General features: G+C 39.1%; 1 protein-coding gene across 1 annotated transcript; it reads right to left on the bottom strand.

Moving 5' to 3' along the window:
- Window positions 1-93: 93 nt before the first annotated feature.
- On the bottom strand, window positions 94-3963 carry LOC113660319 (zinc finger protein 703-like). The gene is made up of 2 exons (XM_027173719.2): window positions 3262-3963; window positions 94-2281 (listed from the first exon to the last, which is right to left on the bottom strand). Exons 1-2 carry the CDS (start codon window positions 3514-3516, stop codon window positions 791-793), a joined length of 1746 nt encoding a protein of 581 aa, XP_027029520.1. The 5' UTR covers window positions 3517-3963; the 3' UTR covers window positions 94-790.
- Between the last annotated feature and the right edge of the window lie 10535 nt (window positions 3964-14498).

Below are 14498 nucleotides of genomic sequence, written 5' to 3' on the forward strand. Positions count from 1 at the left end.
AAAGCAAATATATATATATATAGCATAGAACAAGGTCACCGATAGGATTAATATGACATTGAAGCAATGATGAAGAAATACAAAAGCATGGAGTTTAAATATAACCATTTCATTTATTTAACAAAATTATAACTCCAAAGTTGGACAGCTCTGCCATCGCTATTTTTACCTTTTTTTCATTGAAGCGGCACCTTAACCAGCCTAATAATTTCAACACTTTACAAAAAATATTACAGTTCTTTAATTCATTTATTTGTAAGCTGTTAAAAATAAAAAATAAGCATTTCGAAAGGCTAGAAGGACTTTGACATGCACATTCATACCGCACAGACACAATAAACAGACAAAAGTCGGACGGGACAGATTTATGAAAAGAAATGTCTGAAGCTTAGGATTTGCAGCAGAGAGTGTACAAATAATGGGCAGAGAAGAACTGTTAAATTAAGAATGAAATGAATAGATGACTTCAGGATTTGTGAAAGTAAACTGTTTTGGATTATAAATCAGAAAAAGCCAAGCGCTTGTTAAAAAATAAATACAATTCTGTTTGAAAACTGCATTGGCGCTTCAGTCTCACACAGTCTCAGGCTCGCATGCATCCTAGTACACCCATAATTTTAGCCATTAGGGAGTCCATGGATTCCTTTTTTTCCAGCGTTTCTGTTCCTCTCACTTTACTTCTCCCATTAATGGGAAAATGGAGCCCAATCCCAAGCGGGATGTCTTAGCAGTCATCATGCAAGTGCGCTGCTTGTTCTGGGTCTAGAATTCTGAAGCAATGGAGTCTATTTCACTGGTAGCCAAGGGCTGAGGCAGATCCCAGTCTCTGACTGTAGAGAGCGTAGTGGGAGTAATAGGGTGCAGAGGTTGGTAAAGAGTGCATGGGAAGTGTTGGTGCTGTGGGCAGTGGCATTTTACTGTAGGGATGGTATCGAGCCAAGCCCAAACTTGGAGGTGCCCTCAAAGAGAAGGAGGCAGGAAGAGAGGCTGGACTGGTCTGGGAAGGCAGATGGAGGTGACATGAGGAGGAAGATGATGGGTATGTCGACAGGAGCTTTCCATCCATGCCTGGCAGTGAGGTGTGTGTGCGCAGGTGGGCTAAAAGCTCATCAGGGGTGGCAAAGCGCTTGTCGCATGGCCCACTGGCTGAAACCCAGTTGCATGCATGTGGTAGAGGCTCATTGGGCAGCATGAAGCCGTATGTGTATAGTGGATGAGAGAGTGATGGTGTGATGCTGGAAGACAATGAGCTCTGGTGAAGTGAGTGCAATGGGGGATGAGGGGGATAAACCAGTGGGAAGCCGGATTTTAGTGAAGAGGATGGGTCGTGAACACATGTGCCACAGTTACCACCCATATGAGGTGCATTCGGGTAGCTTAAACAGTACGGGTCCCGACACAAACCCTGCATAAATGAAGGTGGAGATGCTCCAGTCAGTGGGCTTGAGCTGGGGTGTTTACCTGCAACCCCTACACCAGGACCTCCTAGGCTGGACTTGGTAGGGTCTAAGCCAGGAACGAACTGACCGGGATAGCCAGCATAAGTGCCCACTATAGAACCGTGGTAGCCCATGCTGGACGGCGGGAGTGGGAAGACAGGGTGACTGGATTTGAAAGGAGAAATAGAAACAGGCCCGAGTCCTCCAGGCTGAGATGGTTGTGGGTCTGATTTGCACTCGTTACTGGGGCTGCTTTCAGAACTTGAGCTACTCGAGTTGACACTCGCTCTGGCAAGGCTGGAGTTGGCCAGCTGAGGACTGTCCAGACTTGCCTTACTCGACTCTCCCTCCTTCTTGTTGTCGGAGAGTGCCACTTCTGTGTTTTTTGCCTCCCCGTTTGCAGTCTGTGAATGTGAAGTGGAACGCATGTTGTTGGGTGAAAGAGCATGTCTATGCACCTGAGTCTGTGAAGGCGAACCCACTCTGGAACTTGGGGAAACAGTACGAGAATGGTGGGACTGACAGCTTGGTGTGTTACTGCCACTGTTACCTCCACCTCCAGGAAGACAAAAGCCAGGCTTGTTACTGTTGCTGCTGATACTCCCATCCCTCTGGCCATCTGGGCCTGTTTTGGAGTAAGGCTTGAAACTGGACTTGTCATCTGATGAAGGTCGTTGCTCTGCGTGTTTTAGGGATGAGGAAGAGGTGCGAGATGAGCCTTCTTTCTCATTCAGTCCACTAGATGTAATGGAGGCCAGTTTGGATGAGGACGGAGGATCTGGTTTACCTATCTGAGAGCATGTCTGAGCCAAAAGGGCCAGTGGACTCTTCTTAGCATCCAGCTGAAAGGGAAATAAAAAAAAAAAATTAAATGAAAGACAATATGTAGTAAGAAAATTATAGATTTTCTTAATTTTACCATAATGTGCACTATAGTGGTCACACTAAGGTGTGAAAAAAGATATACATAGATATATATATATATATTTCTGTGTACCTGTGTGGATTTTAATTTGAAATTTTCTTTAAATCATTATAATTTCTCTAACTGAAAAATAAATTTAAATATTGTAAAATAGGACCGGAGAACTCAATGTTTTTACTCTAATAGTTTCTATACATGTATACACACACACACACACACACACACACACACACACACACACACACACATAATATATATATATATATAAACACAGAAAAAATAATATACAAAAAATAAAGATAAAAAATATAAAAAGAAAAAATATAAAGAAAAAATATAATACAAAACTGTTATCAAAGAATAATAAAACTGACAATATTAATATTATAATTTTTTTGTTTTTATTTTGGATTATTATTAAAATTTGCTTAACATTATATCTATGGTATTTATGTATTAAGAGTCATTTTTACTATTTTAGTGCTACATATGCATATACATACCTGTGTGATGACTATATACTTTAAAGTCAGCAAAGTGAATAAGTAGAAGTATTTACTATAGCACGGAATTAAGTGAATGATGAAGTGCCAACTATAGACTATAATTTAAGTGAATAATGCAGTCCATACTTGTATCTTACACAATGTTTTATATATATATATATATATATATATATATATATATATATATATATATATATATATATATCACACACACACACATATATAAAAAACATATATATATATACATATACATATATATATATATATATATATATATATATATATATATATATATATATATATAGATAGATAGATAGATAGACACACACACCATAGCTTATCACTATAGTGATATAGTGTAGTATGTAGTGTGCTATAGCATGTAACATACCTCGATGCTGACGGGGGCAGATGTGAGGGGCTGCAGGTACTCCGGGTGGAGTAAGTGTCCCGAGTGCGCAGTCAGCATCTTCACTACTTTAATAGGGAGACGCTTCGCCTGACGGACAGGATCCGATGGCTTTAACAAAGCGGTGGATGTGTCTTTAATTCCAGCGAGCTTTCTGAAAGTGAAATGACCGTGTTGTCTGTCGGGGGTGGTGTTGTGTAAAGCGGAAAGTGTAGATCCACTCAGAGTTTGGTGCATTGGGTGCGAGACTCAGCCGAGTTGCGGTGCGAGAACGATCACAGAGGACGCATCTTCATACACGACAAACTAAGTGACTGGCTTTTACGCCCATGGCTTACCTTTATTTTTAAATAATCCACAACACAAATGTCCACTGATTTTCGTTGTTTTGGTTTTTTCAAAAGCTTTTACAAACGATGATTGTTTACTCCAAAGCCGTTCATAGTTCCGTTCCGTGTGCGCAACGTGACGCCGAAGATCATCCACACGTCACACCGCAAAACACAACTCTTACGTTTTTACTAGTTGACTTGTTAATATTTAAGGCTGTAAGGAGGAAAAAAACAAATCCACAATAACTTAGAAAACCGCAAGTGTAACAAAAAGCCCAGAACACGACGCGCTTTGCTCTCCGTTCCTTCGCCCTTAACCACGCTCCTGTTCCGTCTTGTATAATTCAAGCACGCGAAACGCGAGGAGGACCTTCCAAGTCCGCAAGCCGCCGACCAATCAGAGCTTACTGCATTGCTAATGAGATGGGAGGGGCCACCCAAGGCGGTGCTATCTCCTCTGACCCCACCCATCGATCCTTTGTCATATCCATGTTCATTATGGAACGAGAGTGACAGCAAAGCTCTTCAAATGTCATTATAGATCAGGTTCTCTGCGCACTTGGGCTTGATAAATGAGATCTTACCTGCTTCAAAATCCACAGGGCAGCAAAGATGAAGTAGCTTTGGTAGAGCATGAGAGACAGAGGGCGCACGATTCAGGAAAATCCTACACAAACCCCCAGCGAAGAGGATATCTCTTCAAGCCGGAACTTAAATTGGGCTATAAATCTAAAGCCAACGCTGGAGACCAGCAATTTGTTATAGATCTATAAGTTTGAACCAAAGGAACCTATACAGAAGCCAGAGCACTAATATCTTGCCAAATGCTTTGGAAGCAATATCCATATATATATATATATTTTGATAATCTTTTGTTTCTACCAGTCTTTTTAATAAGGATTTAATTATGGATGACAGTGCTTCAACATGCCCCTTTACTTCAGCTCTATACATTTCTGTTAAAGTAAATTAAATGTAATTTGCCACTGCCCTCTGGAATCAATTGTGCACTGAAAGAAACCCAGTAATGAAACAAGAACGACTCTATAGTTCTGTCTGTAAAACTGGAATGTTAATAACTTTATTGCATTGCTGCTCCTCACTGATTTGGCAATGAGCTAATTTTGTTAACCTAATTACACAATGAATTGGTTAAAGAGCTTAAAAATTATGCCTGACAAGTGCTATTAGTGGCAGCCTGAAATAGTCGCAGCTGGAGAGGCTTTGAAGCCGAGAATCCTTTAGCCATCTCGGTTGAAGGAGAAATGTACATTCTTTCTGTATAACATAAGCATGAGCTCCATTTGCCAAAAAGGAATGATAGACTTCTCATTCTGCTACAGTACTTCCTCGGAAGCAGATTGTTCATTGTTGTCCAAAACAATGTACGTGGTACATTCCAATGTACGTGGTACAGATTTTACAAGATATTACATGCTGCTTAGAAAATATTATACAAGCTTTTTATTAGATGGTGATGGTAAATGATTATTTGCATTTAAGGGATTATTAATGAATATGAGATAATGTTTGACAGTAGTGTTCTGGGAACCATACTGATGTCTGACCTTTGTCAGACATTTCAGACTCCCTCTGAGGTTAGATGAGGTCAATGCAGTGATAAGACGATTGCTGGGGCAACAGTCTCAGGCAGAAAGTTCAGGGGTTAAGTTGCACTGAAGTGCATGTGCTCTGATGTGTTTACTGTTCTACTGCTTCTTTTTAGATCAGACACAGATGTGTGAGTCTATTTGTGTGTATTGTTTCTGCAGTGTTGCATAATTTTTTTCAACATACTCCGACAAGGGGGTTCTTAAACATTTTCCAAGAATTCATTTAACTGTACAAATATATTCAACAATCCACCCAGTAGAGATTTAGTTCATGGACAGGTTTCTTAAATTAATATTATTTAGATGTGTGCAGCATTATTTGATCTGTTTAATATTTTTAAAATTATTACAGAATAATATATTGAATACAATTTAATATTCTATTTAATATTTTGACCATTTAAACATGGTGCTTTTAATTTCTGAACATTACAGTGACATTAGGCCCAAAATGGTGTTATTTATAAATGTCCTTGTTTTTGAGATATTAAGGTTTTATTAAATTTTCCATCGTTTTAACTACAGTAAAAACTAACAAAATAAATAAATAAATAAATAAATAAAGTTTTTTTTCATAGCCCCAACTTTGAGAATCACTGAGCTAGACAAACGAAAAGACATTTTCCATTTCTTCATTATCTTCTTCTAATCTTCATAATCTCACCATTCCTCCAAGAGACCACAGTCTTGATCATGCTCTTAGCTTTATTGTCAGCGGGAATGTTACCAGAAGACGACCTCACCATGGGGTCGTGACCTCGGATATGAACTGCTCTAGCAGACAAACTAATCCTCTAAATCTATGGAATTCTCCTTCTATTATTTCCGAACATGTTTATCCTTCTTTCACACCTTCTGAAAGTTTCTTTATCTCTTTTCACCTACCTTTATCCACTTTTAGTTACTGGTTACAGAAAAGCAACAAAAAAGGGGATAATTTACAACCCAGTTTGTTTTCAATCCAGTCATCCAGATGAGTGAAGGCGGTGCAGTTGAGTTGAAAAGCTTGAGAAACAAGCAGAGAGGTGGAGACCAGGGTGAGAGAAATTGAAAGAGAGAATAAAAAGACAGCAGGAGGGAGGAAAGTCGAATGGCCGTTGAGAGAAAGGGCCTGAGAGGGGCTGTGGTAGGAACAATAGGGAATTGCTATGGGATGTTTCATGGGTTGCCTTGAAGTTGCTCGTCAACAGATGTGTCACCATGTTAATGACTGATTGCCGTTTCCTGTTGTGGACGGTGGTCAAGCAGGTCTCCAGTTGTGAGGTCAATAAATCTTGTGGATGGAGAAGTGGACCTGATGGCCATTAAAGCCACACAGAGGCACTTCATTTTAATGAAACCTTTGTGGCTGTTCTTCAAAAAATGTGCTGCTACGAGCAGAATAAGCATGTAAAAGAAAATGATTTGTCTCTGTTACAAAACATTCCAGAATATTTCAAATAACAAAAGAGAAAGAATTTGTAATTAAAGATTAGTAATAAAATTACTGAATCAAATCAGATTAGTATTAAAATTAGCCGTAATACATATGAAAATTATAGAGAACTTCATCAGCAGTTCAGCATACACAGCTGAAGGCACAAAAAGAACATGTTAATTCTCTCAAAATAACTCCCAAATATTTTCTCCCCAAAATATAATGGCTTTCTTATTCTTGTTTCCTTATTTGATTTCATTTATTTATTATTGCCCAACAAACTGGTTCCAGGAACTCTGTCTTTCATCCAAGCTCAAAAAGGCTGTGATAAATCTTTCACTAATCCACAATGATACATAGAAATCATTCTATTTATGTGCCTTTAACATGTCAGAAAACCCAAATGTCAGTATAAATGGGAAATTAATGGCACACAGTGTATTCTTTTGTGAACCCTTCTCATATTCCTGCCAACAAAATTTAATTTGCTTAGGATTTTCATCAAACCCTCTCAACAAACCAAGACAACTACAATCACCAACCACATTTTATATAGTCAAATAAAGAGGCATAATTTAATAAGGTCTGGTGTCATTTTGTTTAACCATGTTTAAGGACTTCACAGATATTTTTGTAAGGGGAAAAACATATGCACACATGCACACACGCACGCACAAACACACACACACATGCACACACGCACGTACGCTTGCACGCATACACACACACAAAGATCTGGCATCTTAATGGCTTCTGAAATCCAGTTTATTTTCATCTTCCCACACCTGGCTAAGCTTGATCTCTCTGCACTGCCAGTCATGTGTGTGTTAGACTTATCAGCTCTTAGCTCTAGATTTCAGTCAACCTCCTCTTCACTCCTTCATCTGTCATCATAACAATGACATCAACTCTTAAATATTTAAAACAACAAGATCGTCTTAATGTTACCGTGCTTGCTTTCACACCCAGAGACAAACAAGCTGCAGACACGATGACACTTAAATGGAAAACATACTTGGCAAACTCACATATGCAGGCAAACACACACACACACACACACACACACACACACACACACACACACACACACACACACACACACACACACACACACACACACACACACACACACACACACACACACACATACAAAGGAATGCATTGTATTGCTTGTGTTGAAGTTATCAGTACAGGTGGGTGGGGAATGTATTTGGTTGACGTACACCAGTCATCAGGGCTGATCTTAAGATCTGATGGTTTGAACTCTGTTGTGTGAAATTTCATCTGACATGAAAGATGAAAGGTGTTTATCTCCTCACCTGTAACTGATTTGTGAAGGAGTCCTTACTGTCTCTTAACAAGCTTCACCACAGTATGTTGTACTAAACATAACCTCTCTCAGGACACACCACTGTCTCACTGTTGACAAGCAGCTACTGTCTCTCTCTCTCTCTCTCTCTCTCTCTCTCTCTCTCTCTCTCTCTCTCTCTCTCTCTCTCTCTCTCTCTCTCTCTCTCTCTCTCTCTGCTTCTTATGGCTGGATCTCACACCTCTGACAAAATAATCCAACATGTACAAACTTTATACCAGCATAAATTGACAGATGACAGATTTTAGTCAATTCTTCAGTCATAAGAACCTCCAGACTACAAGATTTGCCCATAATAAACCACACACTTTCGGTGCATGCTCACAAATAAGTGATCCTGAGAACAAATGCAGCTTCAGATCAATACAAACATGCTGGGTGACAGTTTAGTGTAGCGCTCACTGGATATGAGTCTTTCACACTTGATGTCAAGATCGTGTTTTCATATGAAACAATCAGTGGTCATGTCCCCACACTCACAGTCCTAAATACTGAACATACACGACTGGCCTGTGAGTAGATCAGATGGATTAATAAAAATAAAAAATAAATCATAAATAATATTATAATAAAGATAATTATTTTAAGACCATTATTTTAAGTTGGACACCTTTTGTGATTGTCAGGAAGTGTGACAAAAAAAAAACTAAAATTACCCTCGAGTGTGGTCCAAGCAATAGACAGCTACACTGAGATTGTTGTGAGAATAGATTTTTTTTAAACATACCAAAGGATAAATGTATTTGAAATGAAAATTACTTTTAAAAAAGAGATCTGTAAATGCTGGACTTTTGTGCTGCCGTGATGGCTATCTGTGTTTATATGTTCCATGTGTTTATAGTACAATCCACATGGATCAAGACTCCATATTGCCTTAGTAGGCGAAATCATGTTGAAGTATCATCGATCATCTGGATTGATAAGAGCTCTCAGTCGTGCTCTGGTGTAGGAGCAATGTTCTCATTATAATGATCGAGGGATCCATAGTAGTTCTTTAGGAACGGTTAAGGTACAAGGAAATTGATGGCGACTGCTGGACCCTGGGGCACAAAACAAATGTCTTTGACTCTCTCTGAGCCTCCGCTGCGGTGGCACTGTTGGAACAATCTATTACTATTGATCCTTATGTGATTTTGAGGGAAAGCAAAGCCAGATGTGGTTGTACTTACCAATTCTGTCTCAGTAACCTCCCACAGAATGTACTTGAACAGTCACGCTCAAAGCTGGAGCCGTTCCAAATTTCATGTTTTGACACCATTTTATACAGTTTCCAGCAGTATATTTGGATTTTTGTCACATGTTCAGTTATTTAAAGTTCTACAGCAGTTGTTAATTCTCATGGTCAACATCATAAGAACATCAGCCAGGAGACATGAATCCCTATTCATTCAGTCTATTGTCACTTCATGCTGGTTGTTGACAGATTCTGTAGATATCCATCATCACAGATGGCTTGAAGGCACAAGAAAATAAAAGAGCAACTGTCTTTGATTTAGAAACCCTCATTAATACTCAGCAGATCCATAAAACTCACTTGACCTTCACAATTCCTTAAAGCTCACTCAGTGCTTATCATTTATCAATCCTGCTAAGTTAGCCGTTGTAATGGAGAAGTCAATAGAGAATTAAGGGAATCTTAAATTGAATAAAATGTCCTATCCTTCCATGCACGGAAAAGGAAAAGTGAAATTTATGTAACATCGTACATAATCACTAAGAATGAGAAGGTTTTTTCTAATATTCTACACAATTTGTCTGTACTGGTAATCTAAATCTTGCTAAGATGCTAGATTGCTATGTATAGACTAAAATGCAAAATTGACATTTTACATTCAATAAAAGCCTCTGGACTGGAGAGCATGACCACCATTAGTGTATAATTCCTTTCCAATTATTTTCATTTTAAGTGGCAGGGCTGGTCCTTTTGATATATGAAGGCAATTCTACAGATAATCGTGTTATATTTTATTATATCAACGACTGTATCAAATGACAGTGTCTCATTTTATTTTTTATTACCTGGCCACATCATAATGTTGCATTATTTCATTACTCTTCAATCCTCGATCAGGAACGAATCCACTCGGTATTAGTTATACATGTGTGCACCAGCCCCTTCGTCACCATTTGGAGTCTTGAACATGCTGTAGTGGAGAGTAGGGTGTCATCACAGTCAGTCTGTCATCACACTCTCCATCTGTTAGCACTAAGCACAATTTTAACCTCCGCATAGCGTGCCATATGGGTTCTGCCGACAGTTTGTCAAGTGCACCACTGCACAGAGACTCGGAAACTGGACCCAGAGATGTCTGTCTACTTTTTATAGCATTGGAACTTGCAAAAAAAAAAGTGCCTGAGTTTCTGCTAATGCCTTGCAACAGGTGTTGTGTGAATCCATGTTTCATCTAAGCAGCTTGATTTCAGGGTAGAGTTTATGCCCTCCCTATGGTGCTGTTTGACCTAAGACAGGATGGATACTGTGAGAGAAAGGAAAGGATTGCAACACATTCAGGTCCTGTCAGTTAGCACATGAGTGAGAAGGGCGGGTGATGGTTGACGAGCTTTGAAGTAAAGACGACTGCGGGCCTCCAATTAAAAGTCCATGATTGTGTAAGTAAATCAATTCTTATCAGGCCTGTCACATCAAACAAAATCATTATTATAAGTTTCCGCCTTCATAATTCATCTCAGGCTTGACATCTGACAAATACAGGTTGGCAAATTGCATAACAGAAAACTTGGGCTGGAGTTCCTCAAGTGTGGAATGGATTAAATGATTCAGAAATTGTTTCCTGCTGCACTCCATGGAAAAACAGGCCATGCTTTGGACAGATGCATTCGTGAGGAAAAATAAGGTTATTCAAGGTTTCTTTAGACAGTTTGCGATTCTTAGCTAAAACGTTTTGACCTGGTACTCTTTTTGATAGGAAAAGACTCAGCTGTTGGTTTCCCTGTAGGTCCTAATGGTTCCCCCAGAGGGACCTCTATAAAAATCCTAAAGGTTTTATATCCTCATTGAGCAAGTAAACCTGGACTATGACTCAGTGGGGATCTTATAAAACTTATGAGCATTGAGGTTAGGGTTAGAAGTTGGGTTGGAGTTGATACTTATTTCAGAAGATGTTGATTTATTTCCTATAATAGCATGGCTCCAGAATCATAGTTTTAAAATTAATGAGCTGGTTCTAATACGTTATAAAAAATGTCAACTCATTCACAGGAGTTAATAAATGGAATAAAAAGTGTTATTTAACAAAAAATTATGGACCATCAGTATGGTGAAGATGAAATCTTGAAGAAAAAAATGTTTTTTTTTTACATTTATAGTTGGAGTCTGTTGTGTAACAATACATTTTGTGCCAGGTGAAAAGGTCTTTGTACTTTCTGGTATCTTGGAAAAATTCATACTGAATTAATGTTCTTTTTTTTTTCTTAATAACATCAAGAGGAAAAAAAGCTGAGGTTGGTGAGAGAACGAAGCAGGAAATGGCTTGTCTTGCAGATATTCCACAACATTAAATGTAGCTATAAAAAGTTAATGTATGATGTATTGTTCATTAGACTTCATACATTTCAATCATCAGCAAATTACTTTCACACACACACACACACACACACACACACACACACACACACACACACACACACACACACACACACACACACACACACACACACACACACACACACACACACACAAATACTTTAGTACTCTTTTGGAGAATAATTTGTTTTTGGGGTGGTAACCATCTTGCTGTCAATAATTTTCCTACAATGACACGTCCTGTCATGCATTATTCCTGACTTACAAATTCTTTTGTATAAAATCATACAAAATAAAATCACATCATCATTTTAATTTGTATGTATTTCAGATAAGATCCGAAGATCAGAAACTCTTTCGCTAATTCTATCACAATAGCAAAATATTGATACTTCAATATGAATGGTAATTCCATCAAGTGGCACAAAAGCCTTTAATGAATCATATGATCATATACTGATTGGTATTAAAGACATATTCCGTGTGCATTAAATCATGTTAAAATCTGACAAAAGAAAAAATAAATTGTACACCGCTGTCATATAGTAAATGTTACACTGTGAAAAGGTAAAGATTATTTGTAACCTTCTCTAGTAGTTCCCCTTAAATCATTTATAAGGACACATTGCTGTACTTGAGAAGTTAGATTGAACTGTCTGAGCCCTAATTAATTTTCTCTCGATGAATATATGAATATGAACCAGCTCCATATTTTAGAAAATGCCTTCAATGGCGCTTCCCAGAATGTGATTATGCTTGGCCCAGAAAGGCAGCAGAAGTCGTTTTTCACCTGAACAAGCATTACTTTGTCATGTTGAGCATTATTCAAAGTCACTGAGCTGCTCTAGCACCTATGAAATATTTCCTCTATTGACCTCAGCTTCTGCTGAACTAGGACAATCATTCCCCCAATGAATGTATACCACCCTCTAAAGAACCTGGCATATAATCAAACCTCGCTGAAATGCTAAATTACTCTCTTAGATGCATGTGCTTAGTTCTAATTATGCGATTTCTGGATTTTCTCAATTTTTCCTCTCACTTTCTGCCTAGCTGTGCTATAAGTAGCTGAAAGGCTAGGTCTCCTTCCTGTGCGTGCGTGTCAAGTTTAAAATAAAAAATTCTTCATGCAATAAAGGATCTGAAGGTGTGTTTATAGACTTAACTGTGGCCTACATTTGTATAAAGTTATATAAGCCAGGCAATGGATGAACCCAGGCTTTCCTGAGTTATTTTCTTTCGGAAGGTTATAACGGCGAGCTGTCATTAATAATTCTGACATGCTGAGCTACGGGTCGGGAGAACGAGGCTGGAAAAAGCAAAGGGCCAGGAGTAGGAGCCATTTTGGTTATTGTCTGGCTTGACGAATGGCTCTCAGAACAAGGCAGAGCATACATCATATCACCTTTAATGGCTCCACATCTCAACGGCCATAACTCACCTGGCTTAAACAGAGAAAGGGGAGTGAAATATGGCGTTGTATATTCCACCACAAGACACATTTATGAGTCCTCCCTGCTGTATAAATGCAGTGATTGCACTTTCAAAGTAGCATGTCAGCCCACGCCGCTGAGTACAACCAGCTGCCCCGGCACAGAGACGGGCGGATGCAGCAAGAGAGACAAATTATAGTGCTGGCCGCGTCCAGCGTCTATTCAAAAACTCTCTCTTGCGGCCGTAAATTTATAGTGTTTGTGCTTACTGCTATTAAAACCAAAACCGTGGTTGGGTGACGGCCATCCATTTCAGACCGGCAGCTGGAGGGAATTCCTCACTGACAGCTCGGCCCAGAGGCAGAGGGTTGGAGAGAAAACAGCCGAGCCTGATGGTCCACGTCCACACACAAACACGTACATGCACACATACATGCACTGACGAAGAAGTCGTCTGGATTTGTGAGCGCGATGTTTGTTTTAGAACAGCACAAGGCCTAAAAGAAAACTTTAATGGCACTCATTTGTCATGGCTGTCACTTTGATCACTCACATCCCTCAAAGCTGATGAATGAGGCACTGCTGCAGTAACAGATGGGGACATAGTTGGGCTAAAGTTGTGTTTGCCTGGGCAAATTTGTTTGCTGATTAAAGAATGATTTTCTTTGGCTGCCACGCTGGTGTAGCGAGTGTGCTAAAATGCATAGAATTACAGAGATCCAACTACACACACACACACACACACACACACACACACACACACACACACACACACACACACACACACACACACACACACATAGACAAACAGTACATTTACACATACACCTGTGTTTCTCATCTCTTACCCTGTTATGGCTTCTGATAAAATATGCACTCACTCACTCTTAAGCGACAGCTATTGAAACAGTATCAATTTATCCTGCTCTGTTTCCCTCTTGATTAATTCTGTCGTATTTTTGAAGCTTCACTGTTAAAAAGCATATGGTTAGATTTTATGCCTCCCCTGCATTTACTCATCTGCACCCTCCTCCTCTTTCCCTCTTTTTCTTTCTTTTTCTCTCTGCCTCTGGGTGTCTGTGGATATTAAAATTAAAATCTATTCTGGAAACCTGCCACCAGCACATCATTTATTTTAGCCAGGGCCAAGAAGATTTATTGTTGTGTACATCTTCAAGCCTTTTAGGAGATCAAAGTTTCCAGGCATAAATCACAGTGCCTTGCAAATCCAAACAAATTCTCCATTTCTTTCTGTCAGGCTGTCCTCCCCTTTCCCTCCTCTGAGACCTAGGAAAGATTCTTAATCTTTTACTCATCTTTCATTCGTTTCTACATGCTAACCTAGCTATAATTAGTTATCTTTAACAATTAATACTCTCTTTATTATGACACCACAAGACCACATTAGGGTAAGAATAAGCCAAGAACAAGAATCTGAGGTTACAGTAGGCACAGTTTCAACAAAACCGGACAGCTGAAGATTGGAAACGCAACTGCCCATTTTCAGTGAG

Source organism: Tachysurus fulvidraco, chromosome 20 (genome assembly GCF_022655615.1).
Source record: "Tachysurus fulvidraco isolate hzauxx_2018 chromosome 20, HZAU_PFXX_2.0, whole genome shotgun sequence".
NCBI lineage: Eukaryota > Metazoa > Chordata > Actinopteri > Siluriformes > Bagridae > Tachysurus > Tachysurus fulvidraco.

Bases quoted from the DNA above. Each gene is read 5' to 3' on its own strand.
- LOC113660319 (XM_027173719.2), bottom strand. From the start codon at position 3,516: ATGCACCAAACTCTGAGTGGATCTACACTTTCCGCTTTACACAACACC. The intron at 2,282-3,261 runs GTATGTTACATG...TTTCCCTTTCAG, and splicing joins CTGCCCCCGTCAGCATCGAG to CTGGATGCTAAGAAGAGTCC.